This window comes from Mesocricetus auratus, unplaced genomic scaffold (genome assembly GCF_017639785.1).
Source record: "Mesocricetus auratus isolate SY011 unplaced genomic scaffold, BCM_Maur_2.0 Super-Scaffold_100004, whole genome shotgun sequence".
Taxonomy (NCBI): Eukaryota; Metazoa; Chordata; class Mammalia; order Rodentia; family Cricetidae; genus Mesocricetus; species Mesocricetus auratus.
In genome coordinates, this window is record NW_024429189.1 from 38,887,993 (window position 1) to 38,909,726 (window position 21,734).

Below are 21,734 nucleotides of genomic sequence, written 5' to 3' on the forward strand. Positions count from 1 at the left end.
GTTTAGTCTCAAATTCATTTTGTGATATGCAGCAGCCGGCTCTTGCCTGTGAGAAAACAGATCTACCAAGATATTTTCCATCTATATTGTCCCAAGTAAGTGTTGGCCATGAGCTGTTAAAGGCAATAAAGTCGCAGCCTCTCCGCACATGTCTTAGTCACCGCTCTGACTTGTCCCCTTGATCAGGAGATCCAAGAGTGGCTTGTGTTTGTTCTTTTTGTCTGAACGGTTGCAGTGGGGAAGAGTGGGATGGAGAAACAGAGATTGTATGAGTATGTGACTGGGAAGTTAGATAATAAACACCCCCCCCACAGGACAACTTTAGTGGCCAAGATCAACACAGTCTGGATGTGAGCAGGAGTAGCCTTCCTGCCTGCCCCTCCCCAGAGAGCCCTTTGTGTCAACAAGCACAGCCAGCCTCCTGGCTGACTCCCAGGTCTCAGAGTGGGGCTATCATCTTTGTTTGCTTTGCAAATATCTTAATGGGAAATGGTTCAACACCACCTATGGGTTAATCTGAGGGCTTCTGCCTGACAGCTGTTGACTCTGCAAACCACATGGCTGCTCTCTGGCGGAGGGAGACTAGCTGGCGGTCTCTGCCCAGTGCCAGGTTGTGGTTTCTTCTTTGCCTCTTGGGTTTGCAGACTGGCAGGAAGCACCTTGTTGCCTTTTATTTTTAGTTTGCCCCTCCTGGGAGGGCGAGGCTGCTCTTGTCAGAGCCAACTGTGCTTTCGCTCCCAAGGCAGGATGGCTGTTGGAATTATTTTCACAATTGCGAAGCGTCCTCTTTCCCCTAGGCTCACGCTTGCAGAATCTGCGGTTTCTATTAAGTGTGGCGATGGTGGGGGTGGTATTGTGGGAGGCTCTAGCTGGCCAGCACACAGGGAGCCCCCGGGGAGCTCCCAGAGAGCTGCAGTCTGGTCTTCACCTGGGATCTGAAGAACCGGAGAGTGGAGAGTGGTTACGCATCATCCCACTCTGCTCTTCTGTCAGTTCTGAGAATGCCCAGATGTAGCTTTTGTACATCTAGAGGATCCAAGCACGCTTTCCAGAGGGCCATGACCAAGCCATGCCCCTCTCTGGATCTGTGACTTGTGACAGTGACACAGACCATTTCCTTCTCCATGCTTCCCTCACTGGGTTCCCGGCCGGGTGAGCTGGCTCCCGTGAAGTGGGGTAGGGAAGACCATGGAGTGATACAGACTTGGAGACAGCTTCCAAATGCTGTGTTTGTATATGCGTAGAAAGGTCAGATTGCTCAGTGGGTGAGCAACCGGCTGGACAGTGTGATCCTGCTTGCAAAGCCTTGTTCTTTTCTGGGATCTCCCATACAGTTGAGGGGCTGCTACAGACATTAATAGAAGGAAAAGAAGGGAGAGAAGGTGTAAGGAAGGTCATCATTGCAATTAAAATGTGAAGTAATAAATGTAAATTTGATGATTGAAAAATGGCCATCAGTGCTCTAGGTAAGATTGTGAGTTGGTGCTAAAAATAGTAGGTGAAAGACTAGGGGATGACAAGCTATTTTTACCATGTCAGGGTAACCCCCCCCCAAGAAAGCTATAAAAGGACATAAAGGAACCTTACAGAAGCCACTTTAACCAAATGACAGTATCATAGTGATGGAGCCGCCAGACTGCATGAGCTTCCTGAGAAGAGCATCTTGTCTGTAGATTTCCGGCCAAATGAGCATGACCTGGATTTAATACCGAGGAAACAGCAGACAGACCCCGACAGAGGAGTCTGCTGGAAGATAACCGGCCAGTAGCTACAAAACAAAACAGAAGGGGCTGAGGGCTCTCCCAGATGGAAGGAGACATAACTGAACGGGAGGCCTGATCCAGGGTTTCCTCTGCTGCAGAATTGTCATTGGGCCATTTTACAAAATTGGAACACTGTGGAGTGGGTCACAGAATCTCGCTAATAATATTCAGTCACCACACTCTGGTAAGAGGGCACCCTTCCTTTTGAGAAACAGACATCGGAGTAGGTAAGAGATAAAGGAGGGTAGGGTTTCTCCAAAGGTTCAGAAATAGTCTGTGCTCTTGTCTGCTGGTGCTGTGAAAATCAAAGACAAAGCAAATAGGTCTGCCTGTGCTAGAATGATCTACTCATTCTGCATCTCTAGTAGAAATTTGAAACTTAGTGGAAACAAAAAAAGTTACAATTAGAACCCAAGTCAGTTCCCCTTTGTCTCAAACTGGCCAGCTTCATTCTTTTCAGATCCATAATTCTCTTCATCACAATTGTTCAGCTTAAGTTCAGTGTCTAAGTTCCTCCAGTGTCTGGTACCATTGTTTGTTTGTTTGTTTAAAGATGAAATCTTTCTAGATAGCCCTGACTAGCCTGGAACTCATTATGTAAACCAGACTAGCTTCAAACTCACAGAGATCTGCTTGACTATGCCTCCGGAGTGCTGGGATGAAAGACCTGTGCCACCATGCTTGGTACTAATTCAGTTTTAAAAGGGCTAAGTCTATGATTCAACATAGGTCAGCCTATAAGCTACTTCAGGACCCACTCCCCAAGTTGGGTGAGGAGACATGTGGCTGTAGTCCCAGCTCCTCAATGTTCCCGGATGGGTTTCCAGTCCCCCAGAAAGGATAGGGGAAAGAGAAACTGGAAAACCACATGTCTGTTTTCTGGGGGGCAGTTCAAATACCCTTTGGGAGTGGTCTTGAGCATCCCTGGGGAGAAGTCATCATCTGGCAGGCTTTCTGAGATGCAGCAAGCAGGGTTTGGAGAGATGGGGAAGGGAGCTTCCCTAACTTCCCCCAAAACAGTAAAGAGTACATCTTAAGTAGGAGAAACAAAACTTTACTTAAAATCCGTGTTTTGTTTCTAACTTCTGACCCTGCACATCTTTGATTTCATTCTTTTAAAAATCAATAGTCTCCTCCCCCCTAAAGAAAACCACAGATCAGATGTGATCATTTTCTCTCAGCTTAGCAAAGGTTTTTATTTATATATTATTGATGATGAAATGGAGGTGTTGATTTCATTTTGGCAAATGGAAGTACAAGATGCCCAGTTACATTTGGCATTTATGAAAGCAGCAGATACTTTTTCATATAAGCATGTTACACGAAGTATTCAAAGTACTTAAAGAATTAATCAGTACTTATCTGAAGTTCACATTCGACTGGCTGTCTATCCTGTGTTTTGTCTGGCAACTGTAGCCCAAGTAGTTTGGAACTAATTATGAACCATGTGTACAGCATAAGAAGGCATCCTGAAGTGTACCCCCAAGGCTTTACCAAGTGCTTGCACACTCCTCTGGCTCTGCCTGCCATAAAAAGCCTCTTTTGCCCTTTAGGAATCTTGGGAAATGCATTCAAAGCTACCCATTCCTGCTTGTTTACTAAGGTCTTGACTCCGCTGTCACTTCCTGTGACCACTTCATCTACTCGACGTCTCTCCTCGAATACTTTCTGTCGCCTCCCTCTGCTTTTACTTTCTGCTTGGGCACGCACTGCTATTTAACATTCTGTAATGTTTCTTTGTTTCAATTGCTGCCTGCCTCTGCTGGGAATTGGGTTCCCAACAGAGGAATCTCAGGCCCCTTGTTCACTGTTTTGTCTCAATGCCTAGAATGGTGGAAGACTAATTGAAAGGTGTTTGTGGACGGACAGATGGATGGATGGATAGATGGATGGATGGATGGATGGATGGATGGATGGATGGATGGATGGACGGACAGAGTCTAGAAAGCTATTGAAGGGCTTGTATTGCTCATATAAAAATCTAGAAAAAGTTTGCCACCAAGTCAGAGCCTAAGCACAGCATGGCGTGCATTTCTTAATATTGGCCCATAGATAGCAAGGTGTAAAGGCCAATCAAAGCTTAAAGGGCACCTTATGATATAGTGGAGATTTTTTTAACCTGTTGTCAAATATTTTCCAGCACTCAATATTGATTGCACCGGGTGCCAGTCATCAGGATCCCTGATATAATGGTGCAACTAACTGACACATCCTCTAAGAAAACAGCGCTGGGGACAGAGAGTGCAGGCTCTGTGGCATCCATACCTGGTTTACACCTGGCTCTGACCTGTACTGCTTACTCAGACAGACAGCCCAGCCTCCTCTCCCTGGTCTGTGAAGTCGAGATGTTCAGGGACCCAAATCATCAACTGTAGTTTGAGGATGAACATGGCGATCCCACCAAGTCCCCTGCACTCCCCAGGCAACAAGGAGGCTGCTTCTGTTGTTGCCTTGGTCTCTGGTGACTCCACCCCTACCCTCCCCCCACCCCGGTGCTGTTTGGAGCCTTGTTCAGCCTGTCCTGCCAGACTGTGCCCCTCAGACAGACAGTGCTGCAGACTGTGCCCCTCAGACAGACAGACAGTGCTGCATACTGTGCCCCTCAGACAGACAGACAGTGCTGCAGACTGTGCCCCTCAGACAGACAGACAGTGCTGCAGACTGTGCCCCTCAGACAGACAGTGCTGCAGACTGTGCCCCTCAGACAGACAGACAGTGCTGCAGACTGTGCCCCTCAGACAGACAGTGCTGCAGACTGTGCCCCTCAGACAGACAGACAGTGCTGCAGACTGTGCCCCTCAGACAGACAGACAGTGCTGCAGACTGTGCCCCTCAGACAGACAGACAGTGCTGCAGACTGTGCCCCTCAGACAGACAGTGCTGCAGACTGTGCCCCTCAGACAGACAATGCTGCATACTGTGCCCCACAGACAGACAGACAGTGCTGCAGACTGTGCCCCTCAGACAGACAGACAGTGCTGCATACTGTGCCCCTCAGACAGACAGTGCTGCAGACTGTGCCCTCAGACAGACAGTGCTGCAGACTGTGCCCCTCAGACAGACAATGCTGCATACTGTGCCCCACAGACAGACAGACAGTGCTGCAGACTGTGCCCCTCAGACAGACAGACAGTGCTGCATACTGTGCCCCTCAGACAGACAGACAGTGCTGCATACTGTGCCCCTCAGACAGACAGACAGTGCTGCAGACTGTGCCCCTCAGACAGACAGTGCTGCAGACTGTGCCCCTCAGACAGACAGACAGTGCTGCATACTGTGCCCCTCAGACAGACAGTGCTGCAGACTGTGCCCTCAGACAGACAGACAGTGCTGCATACTGTGCCCCTCAGACAGACAGACAGTGCTGCATACTGTGCCCTCAGACAGACAGTGCTGCAGACTGTGCCCCTCAGACAGACAGTGCTGCAGACTGTGCCCCTCAGACAGACAGACAGTGCTGCAGACTGTGCCCCTCAGACAGACAGTGCTGCAGACTGTGCCCCTCAGACAGACAGTGCTGCAGACTGTGCCCCTCAGACAGACAGACAGTGCTGCAGACTGTGCCCCTCAGACAGACAGACAGTGCTGCAGACTGTGCCCCTCAGACAGACAGACAGTGCTGCAGACTGTGCCCCTCAGACAGACAGTGCTGCATACTGTGCCCCTCAGACAGACAGTGCTGCATACGTACAGGTGGCAGAGCCCCTTGTCACTGTTCCCATTCCATTCTTCTTCCAAGCCAAGGGCTGGAGTGCCAATAAACCGTCCAAGACAGCTTTCTGAGTGGCTGTCAGTGGAGTGTCACCTGTCCAATAAGGTACCTTTTTCATCAGGAGGAGGGAAAACCTTCTGCTCCCACCCCAGGCTTTTTACAATGACAGCCGCCTGTGGCACAGTAGTGGGAGAGGGGAGGAGAGAAAAGAGAGAATGCAAGAGCTAGTAAATTTACACTGTATGCTCACTGCTGGAGAAAAAGCAATAGGGTGAAGAAGTATGACCATCTGTAAAAGCCTAGTGGGATTCAGGAAATTAGCGTAGGCCTGCAAACCTAACTGGCACTGACTTAAAGCAGTAGACTATGAAACATCTATTAGCTCTTGGAGTCCTTCAGATGAAGGAGTCCTTAAGCCATGTTCTAAAACAGAAAAAACAAGTCTATTTTAGAACAATCTCATACCCACATATTTAAGTACCGTTTGCAACTCCTTTGGCAGCAACACTGACTGACGAGGGATACGAGGTGTTTCACTGTTTTTACTGAAGGCGCCGAGCTATCCAAAACAAATGAGAAAGATAAAAACAAAAGCCAAGTTCTGTAAGGTGCAGTCCTCCTGGGTCCCTGTTTTCCAAACACACCTTGTTAAGTTCCTTCGTCTTCTAGCATGCCCTTTGTAGTCTCATGATGTCATATATGAAAGTTCATGGCGATGTTTTCCTCTTTATAAATGCCAGGGAGAAAAAATACCAAAGCCCCAGTTTCTGAAAAAGCGTGTGAAGATGAAAAAGACTGATAAAAGCTAGTGTTGGAGATCTAGAAAACAGTGCCTTTCATACATTTATGGCTAGACGTTAAGTTTTGTTACTTTTTAAGGGATAAACTGATATTGTAGTTTAAACCCTTAGAGTAGGAAGGGGGTTTTCTTACTCTTAGGGCCAACAACTTCACACCAAATATTTATCCCATGGATATAAACAAATTAAAACTCAGAACCATATCCACCAAGTACTCAGCGATCACTTATTAATGATGTAAGAAATGGACACTATATATACATATATATGTTTATTCAATTGACTTGTGCTCATCAGTCAATGCAACAGTATACAGCAATAAATATGATGGTGTAAGAGAGAACTGGACACAATTTAATATTTAAAATATGGTTATCCAATTCACTTATGTAGTCACTCCATGAGCCATTGTACAACTATATATATGATGGTAAGCATGTATCTTTGCATCTGTGGGTATTATATAGTTATACTATATAAAAATATGCACAAAATTATAAAAGGAAGGCTAAAATACTTATATGTCATGACCAAAAGTAGTCCTGGACCACTAGTTTTTAAAATATGTTCAATAGGTACAAAAGCACCTGAAAAGATATACATCGGTTCTAGTTTTATCTAGGCGTGAAGTTAGCCTCACATGTATCATCTTCTCCTTCAGCACCTGTATAAGAGACAGTACAAAGGGACTATGTATCACTTTTCATCACAGAAAAATAATCTTTAATCAGAAAAAAAGGGGGGCAGTGGAGAATGGGAAATATTTTGCTGCTAAGTCTCTTAGTCATTTATTTTGATCAGAAGACACTGATATATTTTCATAAGTTAGCTCACAACTGTCTCTCAGCTAAGAAATAACGCCAGAGCTGGTGAACTCTCCGATAGGAAAAGCTGATAGCTCCCAGGCAAGGGGTTCTGGTATTAGTGACTTTGCTCATCACGGTGACCTATCACCTAGAGAGAGGCCCTTAGGGAGGAAGGGTTTATTTGGACTGAAGATGCACTCCATCCCAGCAGAAACACCGTGGCAGGATCAGGATGCTGTGCTTACATCTTGGTGGACCAGGAAGCAGAGAGAGAGGACTAGCATCTCTCAGGCTTTCTCTTTTTTCTTTTGTTTATTCAGTCTGGAACTCACGGGGATGTTGCCACCCACATCCAGGGCAGGTCTCTCTCAGCTACTCATCTTTGGAAACGTACCCCCAGTGCACACCCATTGATGAGGTACCTCATTAACGCCCTAGGTTAATCTAATTAAATCGGCCATGAAGGCTAACCACATCATGGTGCTTGCTGTCCTTCGTGCTTCCCCCTTGACCGGTCCCCACCAGGTTTCCTCAGCAGGTGAGGTTCAGATCTTCAGCTCATCTGAATGAGAGGCCAGGCAAATCATCCACAGCGCCATGTTCTCAATGGTTCTTCATTCAGTACAGCTGTAAATGCTGCAGGGGGCCTCCAGCTCTACCAAGACTTGAAAGGGCACAGGGATTGGAGGTGGAGACGGAAGGTTTCTCAGGATAGCTTATTCTGGAGCAACAGCCGGGTGTGCATGAGAGGTGGCAGCGTTTACAAGCAGAAAATGTGACCACAACCTGAGAGATCTCACCGGGGCTTGACGGGTGCATTCTAGAGGTGGGAGTGATGAACATTCTATACCTCTTAATGTTTTGTTTTTTTGTAATGAAAGATTCATTAATGCATGCATGTAGATGCTTATGAGGTGAATGAAATAAGCTTGTGCTTTAAAAAACATTTTAACGCCGGGTGTTGGTGGCGCATGCCTTTAATCCCAGCACTCGGGAGGCAGAGGCAGACGGATCTCTGTGAGTTCCAGGCCAGCCTGGTCTACAGAGCCGGGACAGGCTCCAAAACAATACAGAGAAACCCTGTCTCGAAAAACAAAAACAAAACAAAACAAAACAAAAACATTTTAACACCTTCTACTGTGTGCGTTCAAAGCTAATGAGCACACGTGGTGAAAATAGGCAACTCCACCCACATAGAACAAATCAGGGAGGAGTGGGGGCAGTTCTAGGGATGCTGGGTGCCCTCCACATTATACCCCTGGCCCTTGGAGAGGTCTTTATTCCTTCTTAAAGCTAATAATGGAGCTGGAGAAATGGTTAAATGGGTAAGAGCGCTTGCTATGCAGGCATGAAGATCTGAGGTCACATGCCAGCACACACATAAAAAGTCAGGCGTGGCTTTGCATGCCAGGATCTCCAGCACTCTCAGGGCCAGAGGCATGAGGGTCACTGGGCTTACTTGCAGTCAGCCTAGCTACAAGTTCAAGGAGAGATGCTGTCTCAAAGGCATAAGGGAAAGGATGGTAGAGCAGGACAATTGATGTCTTCCCCTGACCTTTGGGCATGAATGTTTACTGCTCTGGTTGGCATTGTGAACCTGGGAGAGCAGGGCCTAAAAATGAGGCAGACTAAAGTCTCGTGCAATAACTAATGTTATTCAGAGCATCAGACAGTTTCTACTGTGAGTTGAGTCACCTGAGTAACGTGTTAATCACAAGGACAAGCCACAGGTAGCAAAGACATGTTTCCTCACAGGGGCGTATGAATAACAACAGCTGAGGTAAACTTGCTCACATCCGCTGTGCCTGGGAAGAGCAGGCAGACACATTCCAAGAACATTCTGTGTTTTGAAGAAACTGAGGTCACAAGACTCTTGTCTTATTTTCCTGGAGCTTTCTCGAGGCACTCAGAATTCTCACAGGACTCTATCCCTGGATTGCCTCCTCCCAACAGCTCCATAAAGAAAACAGTGTGGTGCGTGTATCTGAAATCTATCTCCCAAGTGTCACAGAGGCCCACTCTGTTCATAGAACCTGCCTGCAGCACCTTGTCTGCCAGGTTGCTGGACAGCTGCTCCTTGGGGACAAGCAATTGATCTCCTACTAAGAGTTTCTTTGGTCCCATGTTATCAAGGGACAGGGACAGTTTTCTATTTATGTCGAGTAACTTTTCTCCCAGGGCTGCCATGTGAGAAACAAGCTGGACAGAAATACTCCTGTGTTTAAGAGTCTTCTCTGCTTGGAATTAGCATATGCTTTCCAGTGTACAACACTAATGCAGGTCTCGATTTGTCTAGGCGCCAGTAAGTTGTAATTGATACAAGGTAAGACGTAACTTCCAAAACATAATCAGAATTAATAAAAAGTACATGAAGAAGGCAGTTTAAATGAAGCCTAGGAAAGAGACTCAGTGGGCACCTGGTGGATCTCAACTTTCGTCTAGGAAAAGACAGTAACAGGGTCTAACCTGCTACAGGAAAAGACGAGCTGTCAGATAAGCCCGATGATGAGCCCTACCCTCTAAGATCACCTTTCCAACTCTACTGTGTCTTAGTCTCCAGAATATATCGACCAGCTAGTGAATCTGATCCAACTTGCTGCCCCTTGTAAAAATCACACCCCAGCATCCTGCTTTTCAAATACGACTCCCTAAGTTTGGTTAGTGCAACTCCGTTACCCCCTTTCCATTATTCCTCATTGAACTGACAAATTGAATTTCAGAGTGTGTGAAACTCAGGCCCAGACCCTAGCCCACAGTGACTCCCCACTGTGCTACCAGTACAGCGTGACAGAGCCAGCTGGCTCCACCATCTTCCGTGCAGAAAAAAGATGCCAGGCAGTCTGAGGAGAACATGCGGAGAGCCAGCCTCTGCACTGCCCCTCATCCGTCACATGAGAGAATTAGACGCCAGCCTCTCCGAGTTTGGTTTTTTCCAAAGTGTTTTTCTAGAAGGGTTCTCAATGGTGGCTGGGGTTTTCTGGCTAGATCATACAGTTAAATGTGCTGGTTGCATGAAGCCTGGAGGCATCCGCAAGAGATACTGGTCATGTTTCTGGGAGGCCCAGGTGTGCTGGACACGCGTGGTAAAGGTGGTGCTTCATAGCCCTTTGATGACAAAGTCATTGATTTGTGAATCTTCACAGAGATTGAAGGTTTATTTAAAAAAAAAGCAGTGTGTGTGTGTGTGTGTGTGTGTGTGTGTGTGTAAGTTTGAAAAGCAGTGTCTCAGGACTGGGGAGATGGCTAAGTGGATAAGGGGCTTCCTGTGCAAATATGAGGGTGGATTTCAATTGCTAGAACTCTACATAAAACCCAGGCAGGAAGGCAGAGAGAGAGACAGGGGACCCATGGAACAAACTGACTGGCCAGACTCACCAAATTAGCCTGCTCCAGGTTCCGTGGGAGATCCTGCCTCAGTAAATAAAGTGAAGAATGGTCAAGAAAGACACCCATTGTGAACCACTGGCCTACACACATACACACACACACACACACACACCTATACACATACAATCATGCATACACATGTACACAAACACTATACATGTAAACATGCAAAAGAAACAAACCAATATCACACTTTGAAAATGAATACTCTTGTTATTTATCTAATAATAAACTTCCCCAGTTTTTCTGCACCTAATTGCCCAAACTAGGATCCAATCTAAGATGTTTTATCACAGCAATAGGCAAGGCATGCATAAACACATGAAAAAGAAAGAAACAAAAGTAGCTAATGAAATCACTATGAAGGAGCCAAAGCAGTGAAACTACTAAAGAAAATTAGCCTGTCCCATTCATTTGTGCTTTTAAGTTAGTTAATGTGTGCTTATGTGCCTGTTCTTGTATGTGTGCATGTGTGCGCATGCGTAGAGACCAGAGATCTTTAACCTCTTTTCCATCTTTTAAAAACATATATTTATTCATTGTGTATTTCTTTACTTGTATGGATGGATATGCAACACATGCATGCCTAATGTATTCAGAAGCCCAAAGAGGATGTTAAACCCCTTGAAACCAGAGTTAAAGATATTTTAACCACCATGTGGGTGCTGGGAATTGAAACCAGGGCCTCTGGCAGAGAAGAAAATGTGCTAAACCACTGAGCTGTGTCTCTGTGTCTCCAAGTGTCTATATCTCCATGTTTCCATGTCTCCAATCCACCTTATTTTTTTGAGGCAGGTCTTCCACTGAACCTGGAGCTTACTACTAATTTACCTGAACAGCAAGCTCCCTGGATCCTCTAGTCTCTGTTTTGCTAGCACTGAGATCACAAGTGCACACATACATCCACACCTGGACCAAACTCAGGACCTGATGCTCTCATAGCACTGAGATCACAGGTGCACACATACATCCACACCTGGATGAAACTCAGAACCTGAGACTCTCATAGCACTGAGATCACAGGTGCACACATACATCCACACCTGGACCAAACTCAGAACCTGAGACTCTCATAGCACTGAGATCACAGGTGCACACATACATCCACATCTGGACCAAACTCAGGACCTGATGCTCTCATAGCACTGAGATCACAGGTGCACACATACATCCACACCTGGACCAAACTCAGAATCTGAGACTCTCATAGCACTGAGATCACAGGTGCACATGTACACCCACACCTGGATGAAACTCAGAACCTGAGACTCTCATAGCACTGAGATCACAGGTGCACATGTACACCCACACCTGGATGAAACTCAGAACCTGAGACTCTCATAGCACTGAGATCACAGGTGCACACATACATCCACACCTGGATGAAACTCAGAACCTGAGACTCTCATAGCACTGAGATCACAGGTGCACACATACATCCACACCTGGACCAAACTCAGGACCCGATGCTCTCATAGCAAATACTTTACCAACCAAGCTTAATCCCCACCCTGACATGTCCCATTTTTAAAAAAAAAAAGCAAGGTGGTGACGGGGAAGATGGCTTGGAGGGTAAAGCACTTGCCATGCAAGCATGAGGACTGGAATTTAGATTTCCAGAACCCGCATGAAAGCTCATGTATGGTAGACACTTGTAATTCCAGCACTCAGAAGGCAGAGACAGAGGAGCTCTAGGCAGGCTGGCTAACTAAACTAGGCAAAACTGGCAAGCTCTAGGCAAGCATAAAGCAGGAAGCAAAAGAAGATACCTGACATCAACTTTGGACCTACATACATGCAGTCACAAATATATATATATGCCCACACATGGACACACACATACACACACACACACACACACACACACACACACACACACACACACACACTGCAGACTGAAGAAAAGAAATTCACGTTGGAACCGTTTCTAAGAATTTCTGTCATCAGTGCATTACACCACATATGGGAGTCGGGGCCGGTGATAATATCTAGGGAAGGGTATTCTTTCTTTTCTTCTCTCAGAATTTTATTGTGCAGAGTCTCTGGGAATAAATCTGCTTGACTTTGTTGAATCAAGTGCTTACCCATGTATCTGTCTGGGGACAGTACTTCCTCCCCTGCTCCTCCTTTTTCAAGTTAAGTAACAGTGTAAGTGTTGCATTAAGTGCCTTAGAGTCTTTCAGAGGCTTATAGGGGGAAGGGTACTTTGATTGGCTAGCTCCAGGGAGCACCAAGCGGCATCTATATTGGTCTTTGGCTTCGGAAAGGCCCCGGGGCTAGAGGAGTGCTCAAGACACCCAGATTTCCGCTCTGGGAAGAGAAGGAAGCAGAGAAGGGGCAGTCCTAGCCACACTCTTCTAGATTTTCCCTGAAGCTCACTAGCATTTTGGAGGAACATAAGAAGGCACACGACCTTAAGTGTCCCACACCACTGGGATTTTTCTTGGACTAGATAAGAGTGAGTGTCTTGAACCAGTGCCAGATTCCATTGAGGGCAGACTGGGCCAAAGGGAGAGCAGAGGATTTGAAGCCAGAAGAACATGGGGTCAGCAATGTCTAGAGAATGCTAGGTATTGGCCAGGATGCCTGGGGAAATCCTTACCTTTCTGAACCTTATTGCTTCAATAGTGTAGGTATAATGAAGGTGCTTGGCTCGGGTGATTGTGAAGAGTGTTAAATATTTAAGAACATTCTAAAAACCAGAAACGCAATGTAAATAATTAGCTCATCTAAATTCACTGACCTGTGTGACCATACATTTTGGGATTTACCCAACTTATGCCAACATTTACTAAATACTTCCTGTGTCCCAGGCACTGAGATGGGCTCTGATAGAGAATGTGGAGAGCAGCCACTCGGGTCCCTTACCTTCCATGTGGGAGGCATGTGATGCTAAAACAATGACAGACCCTGCTCCCCAGGTCCTGAGGTGTTTTTGATGGGTATGCTATTTATAACTGCCTCTGAGATGTATTCACAAATGGTCCACACGTGTTGGAATGTGTTAATCAGTTTAGAGGACGAGATGTAAAATTTAGCTCTGGAGGTAACCTTAGGACCAGCTTATCTCAGTTCCCTCACTTTATAGCTGAGGAAAGCTGGGACCCACGTGTGTGCGTGTGTGTGTGCGTGTGTGCGTGCGTGTGTGTGTGTGTGTGTGTGTGTGTGTGTGTGTGTGTGTGTGTGTGTGTGTGTGTGTGGTGAGATACCGGGAATACTCAGGAGGCAAGGTCAGAACACAGATTTCCCTTCCCAGGCCAATGCTTCTATCTGAGGCAGGGTCTATGTATCCCTGGCTGACTTCCAATTTGCCTCATCCCTCCTGCCTTTGCCCCCTGAAGGCGCATTGCAGTCGTGTACCTCCAAGCCTAGCTGAAAGATGCTAACTCAACCTTGCCTTGTGCTTTTGACCAGGCTCCATTGTGCCAAGCTTTTTTTCCCTATGAAAATTTAACAGTTCACTGGATGTTGGTAGGTTCTTGGTCTAGTAACTTCAGACACCGTGGTCAGTCGGGCTTCCACTTCAGAGGTCCATGTGTACTGTGACTGTTGAAGGGCACTCTTCCACCATGCTCCACCCGCCATTCCCAAGCTTGTGTGACCATGGAACGCATGTGGAGCTCTTAAATACGGAGTGTGGCAAATGCACTCAGTAGAAAGTGCAGCCTTGTCTCAGCTTGGCAAACCTGGCACTGGAAACCTGTGGGAAGCTGGCATTGCTCACTAACCCACACAACTTTGAAGGGGCCGTTTTCAGGGCTTCGGTGGGCTGTGGATCTGTTGGAATACATGGAGACAATGCCGGTAGGTGCATTTCTTTACACGGACAGTATCCTTTTGACCAAGGACTGGCACAGGATGCAACAGAAGCTGAAGGAATAAGTTTGCATACCTGTTTTTGGAGGAAAACAATGTTTTGTTTTTAAAATAGTAATCCTGTAAGTTTTATTGTAATTTTCAAACCTTTTAAAAATTATTATTGTTGTTGTTGTCCTTCTAGGCATCCACAAGCCCAGAGTTCCCCAACAGGCTGTGATGTTGCCTCAGGACATGCATTTAAGGCAGCTGGACACACCGATGCTGAGGTAACACTTCCTTCAGTCTGGTCCAGTCCATGGGCATGGAAGCCTGTCTGTGACTGCCTGGCCCAGCCATTCAAACATGAAACTTCTAGTGATATTTTCAAGTTTTTGAGACAAAAGCCTAACTAAAGAACCTTGGTTCAGTGGAGAGAGAGGGAGGTACAGGGAAGAGAGAATCAAAAGCCTGGAAATTCTCTGCTGAGAATAAACGCCGGCTGCTCCCCGAGGTGGTTTGCTGAGTTCTCCCCTTTGCAGATGGTGGAGTCTCTCCGAGAGAGGACCTGAGGTTCCCTGGTAGCACTTTGATACCCTGCTTGAATTCAGCATGTGAAATGGAGGCGTCTCTCAGTGACTTGGAGCCCACAGCAGGCTTTGAAGTCTGATCCAATTTTTGCTGCCTCCTATTTGATGTTGAAAGGGTGAAATGAAGAAAATGTACAGTTTTTGCCAGTAACTCTGCTGAGCATATGTAAGATTAAAACAACAAAATCCTTTGGTTGATGTGCTTAGGAATGGCAGGCAGATTAATACCTTCCTATACGTTTTCTTGTTTCTCTCCTAAGGATAACAACTAAGTGAAGATGGGAATTAGCATGTGGCTGGTTTTCTCTCCTGAACTAAGTAATTGAGGAGGGTTTTGGGTACAGAGGATGAGATAAACGAATGAAGTAAAGGTACTGCAGCTTGACACCTAATTGCCCCAGGAGAGGACTGTCACTCAGTTCTGTATATGACATAGGGAGCATACAAATGTCACCAGTCAGGGGCAAGCTTGGGTCCCTTAGTTTAATGGAAAGCATGTCCTTGAGGCTACTTCATCAGAGGATAAAAATGGCATTTCTCTCACTGGATCTTTTGGTAGCTCTCAGTGGCTGGAACTGAGGTGTCATCTCCTTGGACGAGTCACACTGGCCCAGCTCACCAAAGACTGAATCCCGGTGAAGGCCCTCCCAAACCTGGTAAGGATGGTATTTGGAATGCATGCGGTTCCACCATTTGTATGCTGGTGTGTGATCCAGTGAGTTGTTTATGAAAGCCTGTCTAGAAGTCAGGACCCAATTAGATAGTAAGACAACGTAATGTCAACAGGAAGCCATAAAAGCTGGGAGCAATATTCATATTTACACCTGGTGGTGGTACAAACCTGTAATCCAAGCACTCAGGAGGCAGAGGCAGGCAGAGCTCTGTGTGTTTGAGGCCCTCCTGATCTACAAAGAGAGTTCCAGGACAGCAAGGGCTACACAGAGAAACCCTGTCTCTGAAAACAAACAAAAAATAGCAGTTTAAGATGGGCATAGTAGTACAATCCCACTTAGGAAGCAGAGGCAAGAAGATCAGGATTCAGGACCAGCCTTGGATACACAGCAAGTCTGAGGCCAGCTTGGGCTGCATCAAGGCTCTGCATCAAACAACCAAAATACATACATTTGTACATATGTAAGTGCTAGCAGTTTATCTCTTACTCATGTGCCTAGATGAATACCAAGGACCATACTTCCCTTGTAAAATCCTGAAATTAAAGAAACTGTTCCGAAGCTTCTTGTGTTAAAACAAAAAGAAAGAAACATCTAAGTTGCAGCAGAGTCCATCATCCAAGGGAAAATCCCTGGCTTAGCTACGGATATGGACTTGGAGAATACTTCAGCACCCTGGGTAGCAAGGCCATTTACCCAGCGAAAGACAGACGCCTTTGGTGCCAATGAATTCTGGTCCCGTTTCCAAGTTCCTTGCTATGGTATATGATAGCACTCGGTTTCAGGCTTGTGGGCAGCTATAATCAGTGCTTCTGGAAGATAAAGCACAGAACATAACTATAGAAAATATTTATGAACAGATATATCCTTAGTTCAAGGAAAGAAGTCTTGGGGCTGGAGAGACGGCTCAGCAGTCAAGAACACTGATTGTTCTTCTAAAAAACCTAGGTTTGATTCCTGCTCACAACCACGTATAATTCCAGTTACAAAGAATCTGATAACAATTTCTGACCTTCATGAGCACTAGGCACACACATGGTAGATATACATACATGATGCCAAGCATTCACTTAAATGTCATTTGCTTAAGATAAAATAATAATCATATACCAAAAAGGAAGCTCTCTACTTCAAATATGTGTGTCAGACTTGGTGTCAACCTGATCTGTTTTGCTGAGGAGAGATGTAGTTATTTCTCAGCTTGCTCCAAAATTCTTCTTTACCTGTTTTCCAGTCAGTGAAAATGCAGTGTAATGTGAAATGAAAATACAGTTGAATGTGCCCTCTCTTTCAGCCCACGTGTACCCTTAGTGACCAGACAGGGTACAGAGCCTTCACCATGGCTGATGCAGTGGGCAATAAATCTTCAGATGCAGTATCTCCTCACAGCCAGGCAGTGTTCAGGAATGTGGCCACGTTCTACGTTACGATACATGCAGTCCCTGAGCTGTAGACATAGCTTAGTCAGTTGAGTGCTTTGTGGGTTCGAGGCCAACTTGGTCTACATAGAAAGTTCTCAGGCCAGCCAGGGCTACCTGGTGAAACCCTGCCTCAAGAACAGAAAACAAAACAAAGCGAAAAGCAAGCAAACAAACAAAACTCTTGGCAGAGAGCAACGTAAGGTACAAGGTATTCATTCTGGCTCACAGTTTAAGGAGAAACAGTCTGCGGGGAGGAAAGGCATGGAGGCAGGAGTGTGGGTCTGTATGGGGACCAGTGAGCCAGTGCTGCTGAAGGGCATCACACAGAGCTCTGCTCACGGTAAGGGGTGCTCAGGGGCTGTGCGGACCTGCCATTTCCACAGAAGTACGCAAGCATGGGTGGCTGCTGGAGAAATCCAGCCATTGCTGTAAGGCACTGAGTTGTGATGGAGTCGTTCAGGAGTAAACATGTACAGCATTTCTAACCAAATGAGACTTGTTGAATTACAATTATCTCTCTAGTCTTTAGAAAGACACTCCCCAAAGTCACACTTACTAAGGAGCTGTAAATTTGGCATTTAGAGATGGCTCTTTGGTACTTTTCCTTCCAACGAAGACAGCTGCATCTTGGGTCAATTGCCGTCACTATCATTTGCCTGTATACTCAGAAAAATGGCTTCCACCCTAAGTGGTTTCCTGGCTCCTTCCTGCCTCCCACCTTCAACTCTAAAGCACAGAAGTCTAAGGAGCATTTCTAAAGCGTAACTCTGCCCACGACATTCCCTTCCCCCACTCTCCAGTGTTTCCCCAGCTGCCACCCCCCCCAGTCAGCTCTGACTTCATCGAAGGCACTCTATGCTCTTGAGCTGGATTCGCTTTTCAGCTCTGATTTTCAGTGGTGCCTCTTTCTCCCTCTGTGGTTCAGAGTCCCTATGCTATTCTCTTTCCTGTGGACATGTGTAGTGTATTCTTTCTCCCATGGGTTTGTGTTGTCACCTCTACTCTATGTCAGAATCCCCTGTGTTCTTCATGGCCCATGATGATGATCCCCTATTCTGTGGCCTTTGACTCTGTGCGTAGTATTCCTCTCATCCTGCCTTGTTTTCTAGCTGTTTCCATACCTGTGGTCCATTTCAGACTCCCTGGGGTCACAGTTTATGGATCCTGAGGTTCAAACCCGGACTTCACACTTGCCTAGGCTTTATCACTGAGCCACATCCTCAGCCTCCTGGAGGAGGTTTCTGAACTGATTTCTGGTGCATCTAAAGCTATGATGAAATATAATGGAAGCAAGAAGGAAAGGAAACTCTACATGAGTAAGCAAGCCATAGAAAAGACTTAGATGTTAAAAAATGTTGGAATAGAATTCAAGCCTTCTGCAATGTAGATATAGTATCTTGTTGACTAATGCTCATTGCCAACTTGACTAGATTTAGAATTGCCATGCAAACACACCTCTTAAGGTGTGTCAGAGGGTATTTCCAGAAAGCTTTAACTGAAGAGACAAGGTCATCCTGAGTGTGGGCATCACCAGTTCATTGGCTGGAGCTAAATAAGAAAGATAAAGCAAGCTGAGCATCAGCATTTGTATTGCTCTGCTTCCTGACAGTGACTACAACACAACGTGAGCAGGCAACTCACTTGCCAGCTACCATGCCTTCCCCATTGGAGAGAACTATGTCTTCAAATTGTGAGCCAAAATAAACTCCTCCTTCCTCAAGATGCTCCTACCCTTCCTCAAGATGTTCCTACCTTCCTTCCTCCTTCAAGATGCTCCTACCTCTCATCCTCAAGGTGCTCCTACCTTCCTTCCCCAACATGCTCTTACCAGGTGTCAGTCACAGCAAGGAGTAAAGTAACTAATGAAAACACACTTGTAAGCAAGTTGCTACGATGCAAGTAGTTTCCTTTTATTGTTGTTGTTGCTTGTTTTTGCTTTGTTTTGAGACTGGGTCTCCCTATGTAGCCCAGGCTGGCCTCCAACTCATAGATATACACCTACTTCTGCCTCCTAAATTCTTAGATTATGCACCATCATGCCTTGGTAATTCTCCGTCTTTGATCTATTATTTTAACCTGGTTTTGTGGGGGGCAAAAGGAAATACTGTGATCTTTACCATTTTTAAGGAAACAGCAGAGCCCAGCAACTTTCCCTTCTGACTTGGGGACTGACACCACTATTCCCAAGAGGCTCTGGTGGGACAGGGGCATGAAATAAACTGTAAGTGCTCAGTCTAGAGTCTAGTAAGTGCAGTCTAGTAAGTGCAGCAGCTATCACAGCAGTCTATAAAAATGGGACTTGGAGAGGGCCCTTAGCTAAAGATCCAAGAACTGTCTCCAATTAGCCCATGTGTGCTTTTATACATTGCCCAAATAGACAAGGACTTCAGAAAGAAGCAGGTAGCCATTGATTCGTAATTAATCCAATCAGTGAAACACTTAATAGGCCTGTATATGAACTCTAAACCTAAATATATATAAACTTGAACTGATTATTATTATTTAAAGATGTATTTCTCAGGCATTTGTTTTTCTCTTGACTTATTCATAGGTTTATTTTTAAAATTACTATTAACAATTTCTATGTGCCAGAATCCATCTTGGGTTACCAATTTTCCAATTGTTTTGAAAGACCTGATGTTTGTTTGCTTGCTTGCTTTTTTGATTTTTTTTTTCAAGACAGGGTTTCTCTGTATTGCTTTGGAGGTTGTCTTGGAACTCACTCTGTAGACCAGGCTGGCCTGGAACTCACAGAGATCCGCCTGCCTCTGCCTCCCGAGTGCTGGGATTAAAGGCGTGCACCACTAACGCCTAGCTGTTTGTTTCCAATAGGCGACTTTTCTGATTTGCCGCCTGGTAGTTTTGTGACATATAATTAAAAAGAAACCCTAGAAAAAACAATCACCCACTGATATCAAACTGATCTCAACTTTGTCTAAATTCTTCCTTTCAATTAGATTGTTCTGAATTCCTTTGCTAATCTATTCAGGCACCAGGAACACCAGTCAGCATGAAGACTGAGTGTTAGTGAGTGACAGTCCCATTCCTGATCACCCAAGGCATCCTGTGTTAGCAGAGGTTTGTTTGCCTGTGTTTTGTCAATATAATTCCAACAGAGTGCTCCACACAGAAGTTGCTATCACCCTAGGCCTCTGTCCCGTTCTTTGAAAGGCAAGGGTTTCTTATGGGCCTACATTGAAGAGAAGGTGAGGGACGAAGAAGGGACAGAGTCTGCGTACCTGGCCAGGCCTACCTCCCTACCCAGGTTCCACAGTGAAATCTGGCTGTGGCGGAGGCTGGAGGGAAAGTGATCAGCGGACAGCAGGCAACTGGAAGTCCTGGAGAGTATCTGCCAGGTCACCACTGCAGAGGCACAAACTCTGTCTTAGTTACAGTTTGGTCGCTATGAAGAGGCACCATGACCAAGGCAACTCATTTTAAAAACAAAACAAAAAAAAACAGTATTTTATTGGGGGTTTGCTTACAGCTTCAGAGGGATTAGCCCCGTATCCTCATGACAGTCAGCATGGTACTGGAATGGTAGCTGAGAACTACATCCTGATCAGCAGGCCAAGAGAGGGGGTGGGGTGGGCAACTAAGCCTGGCAAGTGCTTTTGGAAACCTCAAAGCCCACCCCTAGTGACACACTTCCTCCTCCAACAAGGCCACACCTCTTAATCCTTCTAATCCTTTCAAACAGTTCCATGCCCTAGGGAGTAAGCATTCAAATATGTGAACCTATGGAGGTTGTTCAAAACACCACAATCCTAAAGCCTTCCACAATCTGAGCTTGTCCCTGCCCTGTAGAAACACTCATTGCAAAGTCTATGATATCATTTCTGCCTAGATTGTTCCTGACCAGGCATGGCTGTGCTCCCTTGTGAGAGTTAGGTTAGGATGTGCTTTCTGTCACTGCCAAGTGCTGGCATTGACCCAGGACATCAGGAGCACAGCTGCGAGGTGGTGCCGTGTCCTCAGCTTCCTGGACTGATGTCCATGGCAGGACTGAGAAATGAGCCCAGGGAGACTTTGATTTTAACTTACAGGATATCTTTTTTGTTTTGTTTCTTGCTTTTTTTCATATAATTTTTAAATTTAAATTAGAAACAAGCTTGTTTTACATGTCAATCCCAGTTCCCTCTCCCTCCCCTCCTCCCCTGCTCTCCACTGACTCCCTATCTCATCCCCTTTCTGCTCCCCAGGGAGGGTGAGGCCTTCCATGGGGGGTCTTCAAAGTCTGCCATATCATTTGGAGCAGGGCCTAGGCCCTCCCCCGTGTGTCTAGGCTGAAAGAGTATCCCTCTATGTGGAATGAGTTCGCAAAGTCCATTTGTACAGTGGGGATAAATACTGATTCACTACCAGAGGCCCCATAGACTGCTCAGACCTCCAAACAGACATCCACATTCAGGAGGTCTGGAACAGTCCTATGCTGGTTTCCCAGCTATCACCTTTGTTCAGGTCAGCTGTTTCTGTGGGTTTCTCCAGTCTGGTCTTGACCCCTTTGCTTATCACTCCTCCCTCTTTGCAACTGGATTCCAGGAGTTCAGCTCAGTGTTTAGCTGTGGGTGTCTGCCTCTGCTTCCATCAGCTACTGGATGAAGGTCCTATCTTAAGTAATGCACATAGACTGCCCTTTTAATCTTAGCCACCTACTTATTTCATTTTAAACTCAACTTTCAAACCAAACATACAATGGTTTCATGGTGGAAATGGAATTATGGTTTTTCATTTTACTTCTGCTTGTTTTTGGAAATTGGGTATAATACTTTTTTCTGCTTTTGGGGTG

At 45.9% G+C, this 21,734-nt stretch overlaps 1 protein-coding gene across 1 annotated transcript in view; it reads left to right on the top strand.

Annotated features, from left to right (window-relative positions):
- Positions 1–21,734, top strand: part of Myo3b (myosin IIIB) — a 314,924-nt gene that overhangs the window by 223,699 nt on the left and 69,491 nt on the right. Inside the window, exons 29-30 of the mRNA XM_005065170.4 lie at positions 14,469–14,553; positions 15,413–15,509. Coding sequence (XP_005065227.1) covers positions 14,469–14,553; positions 15,413–15,509 — 182 coding nt within the window. The remainder of the gene's footprint in view (positions 1–14,468; positions 14,554–15,412; positions 15,510–21,734) is intronic.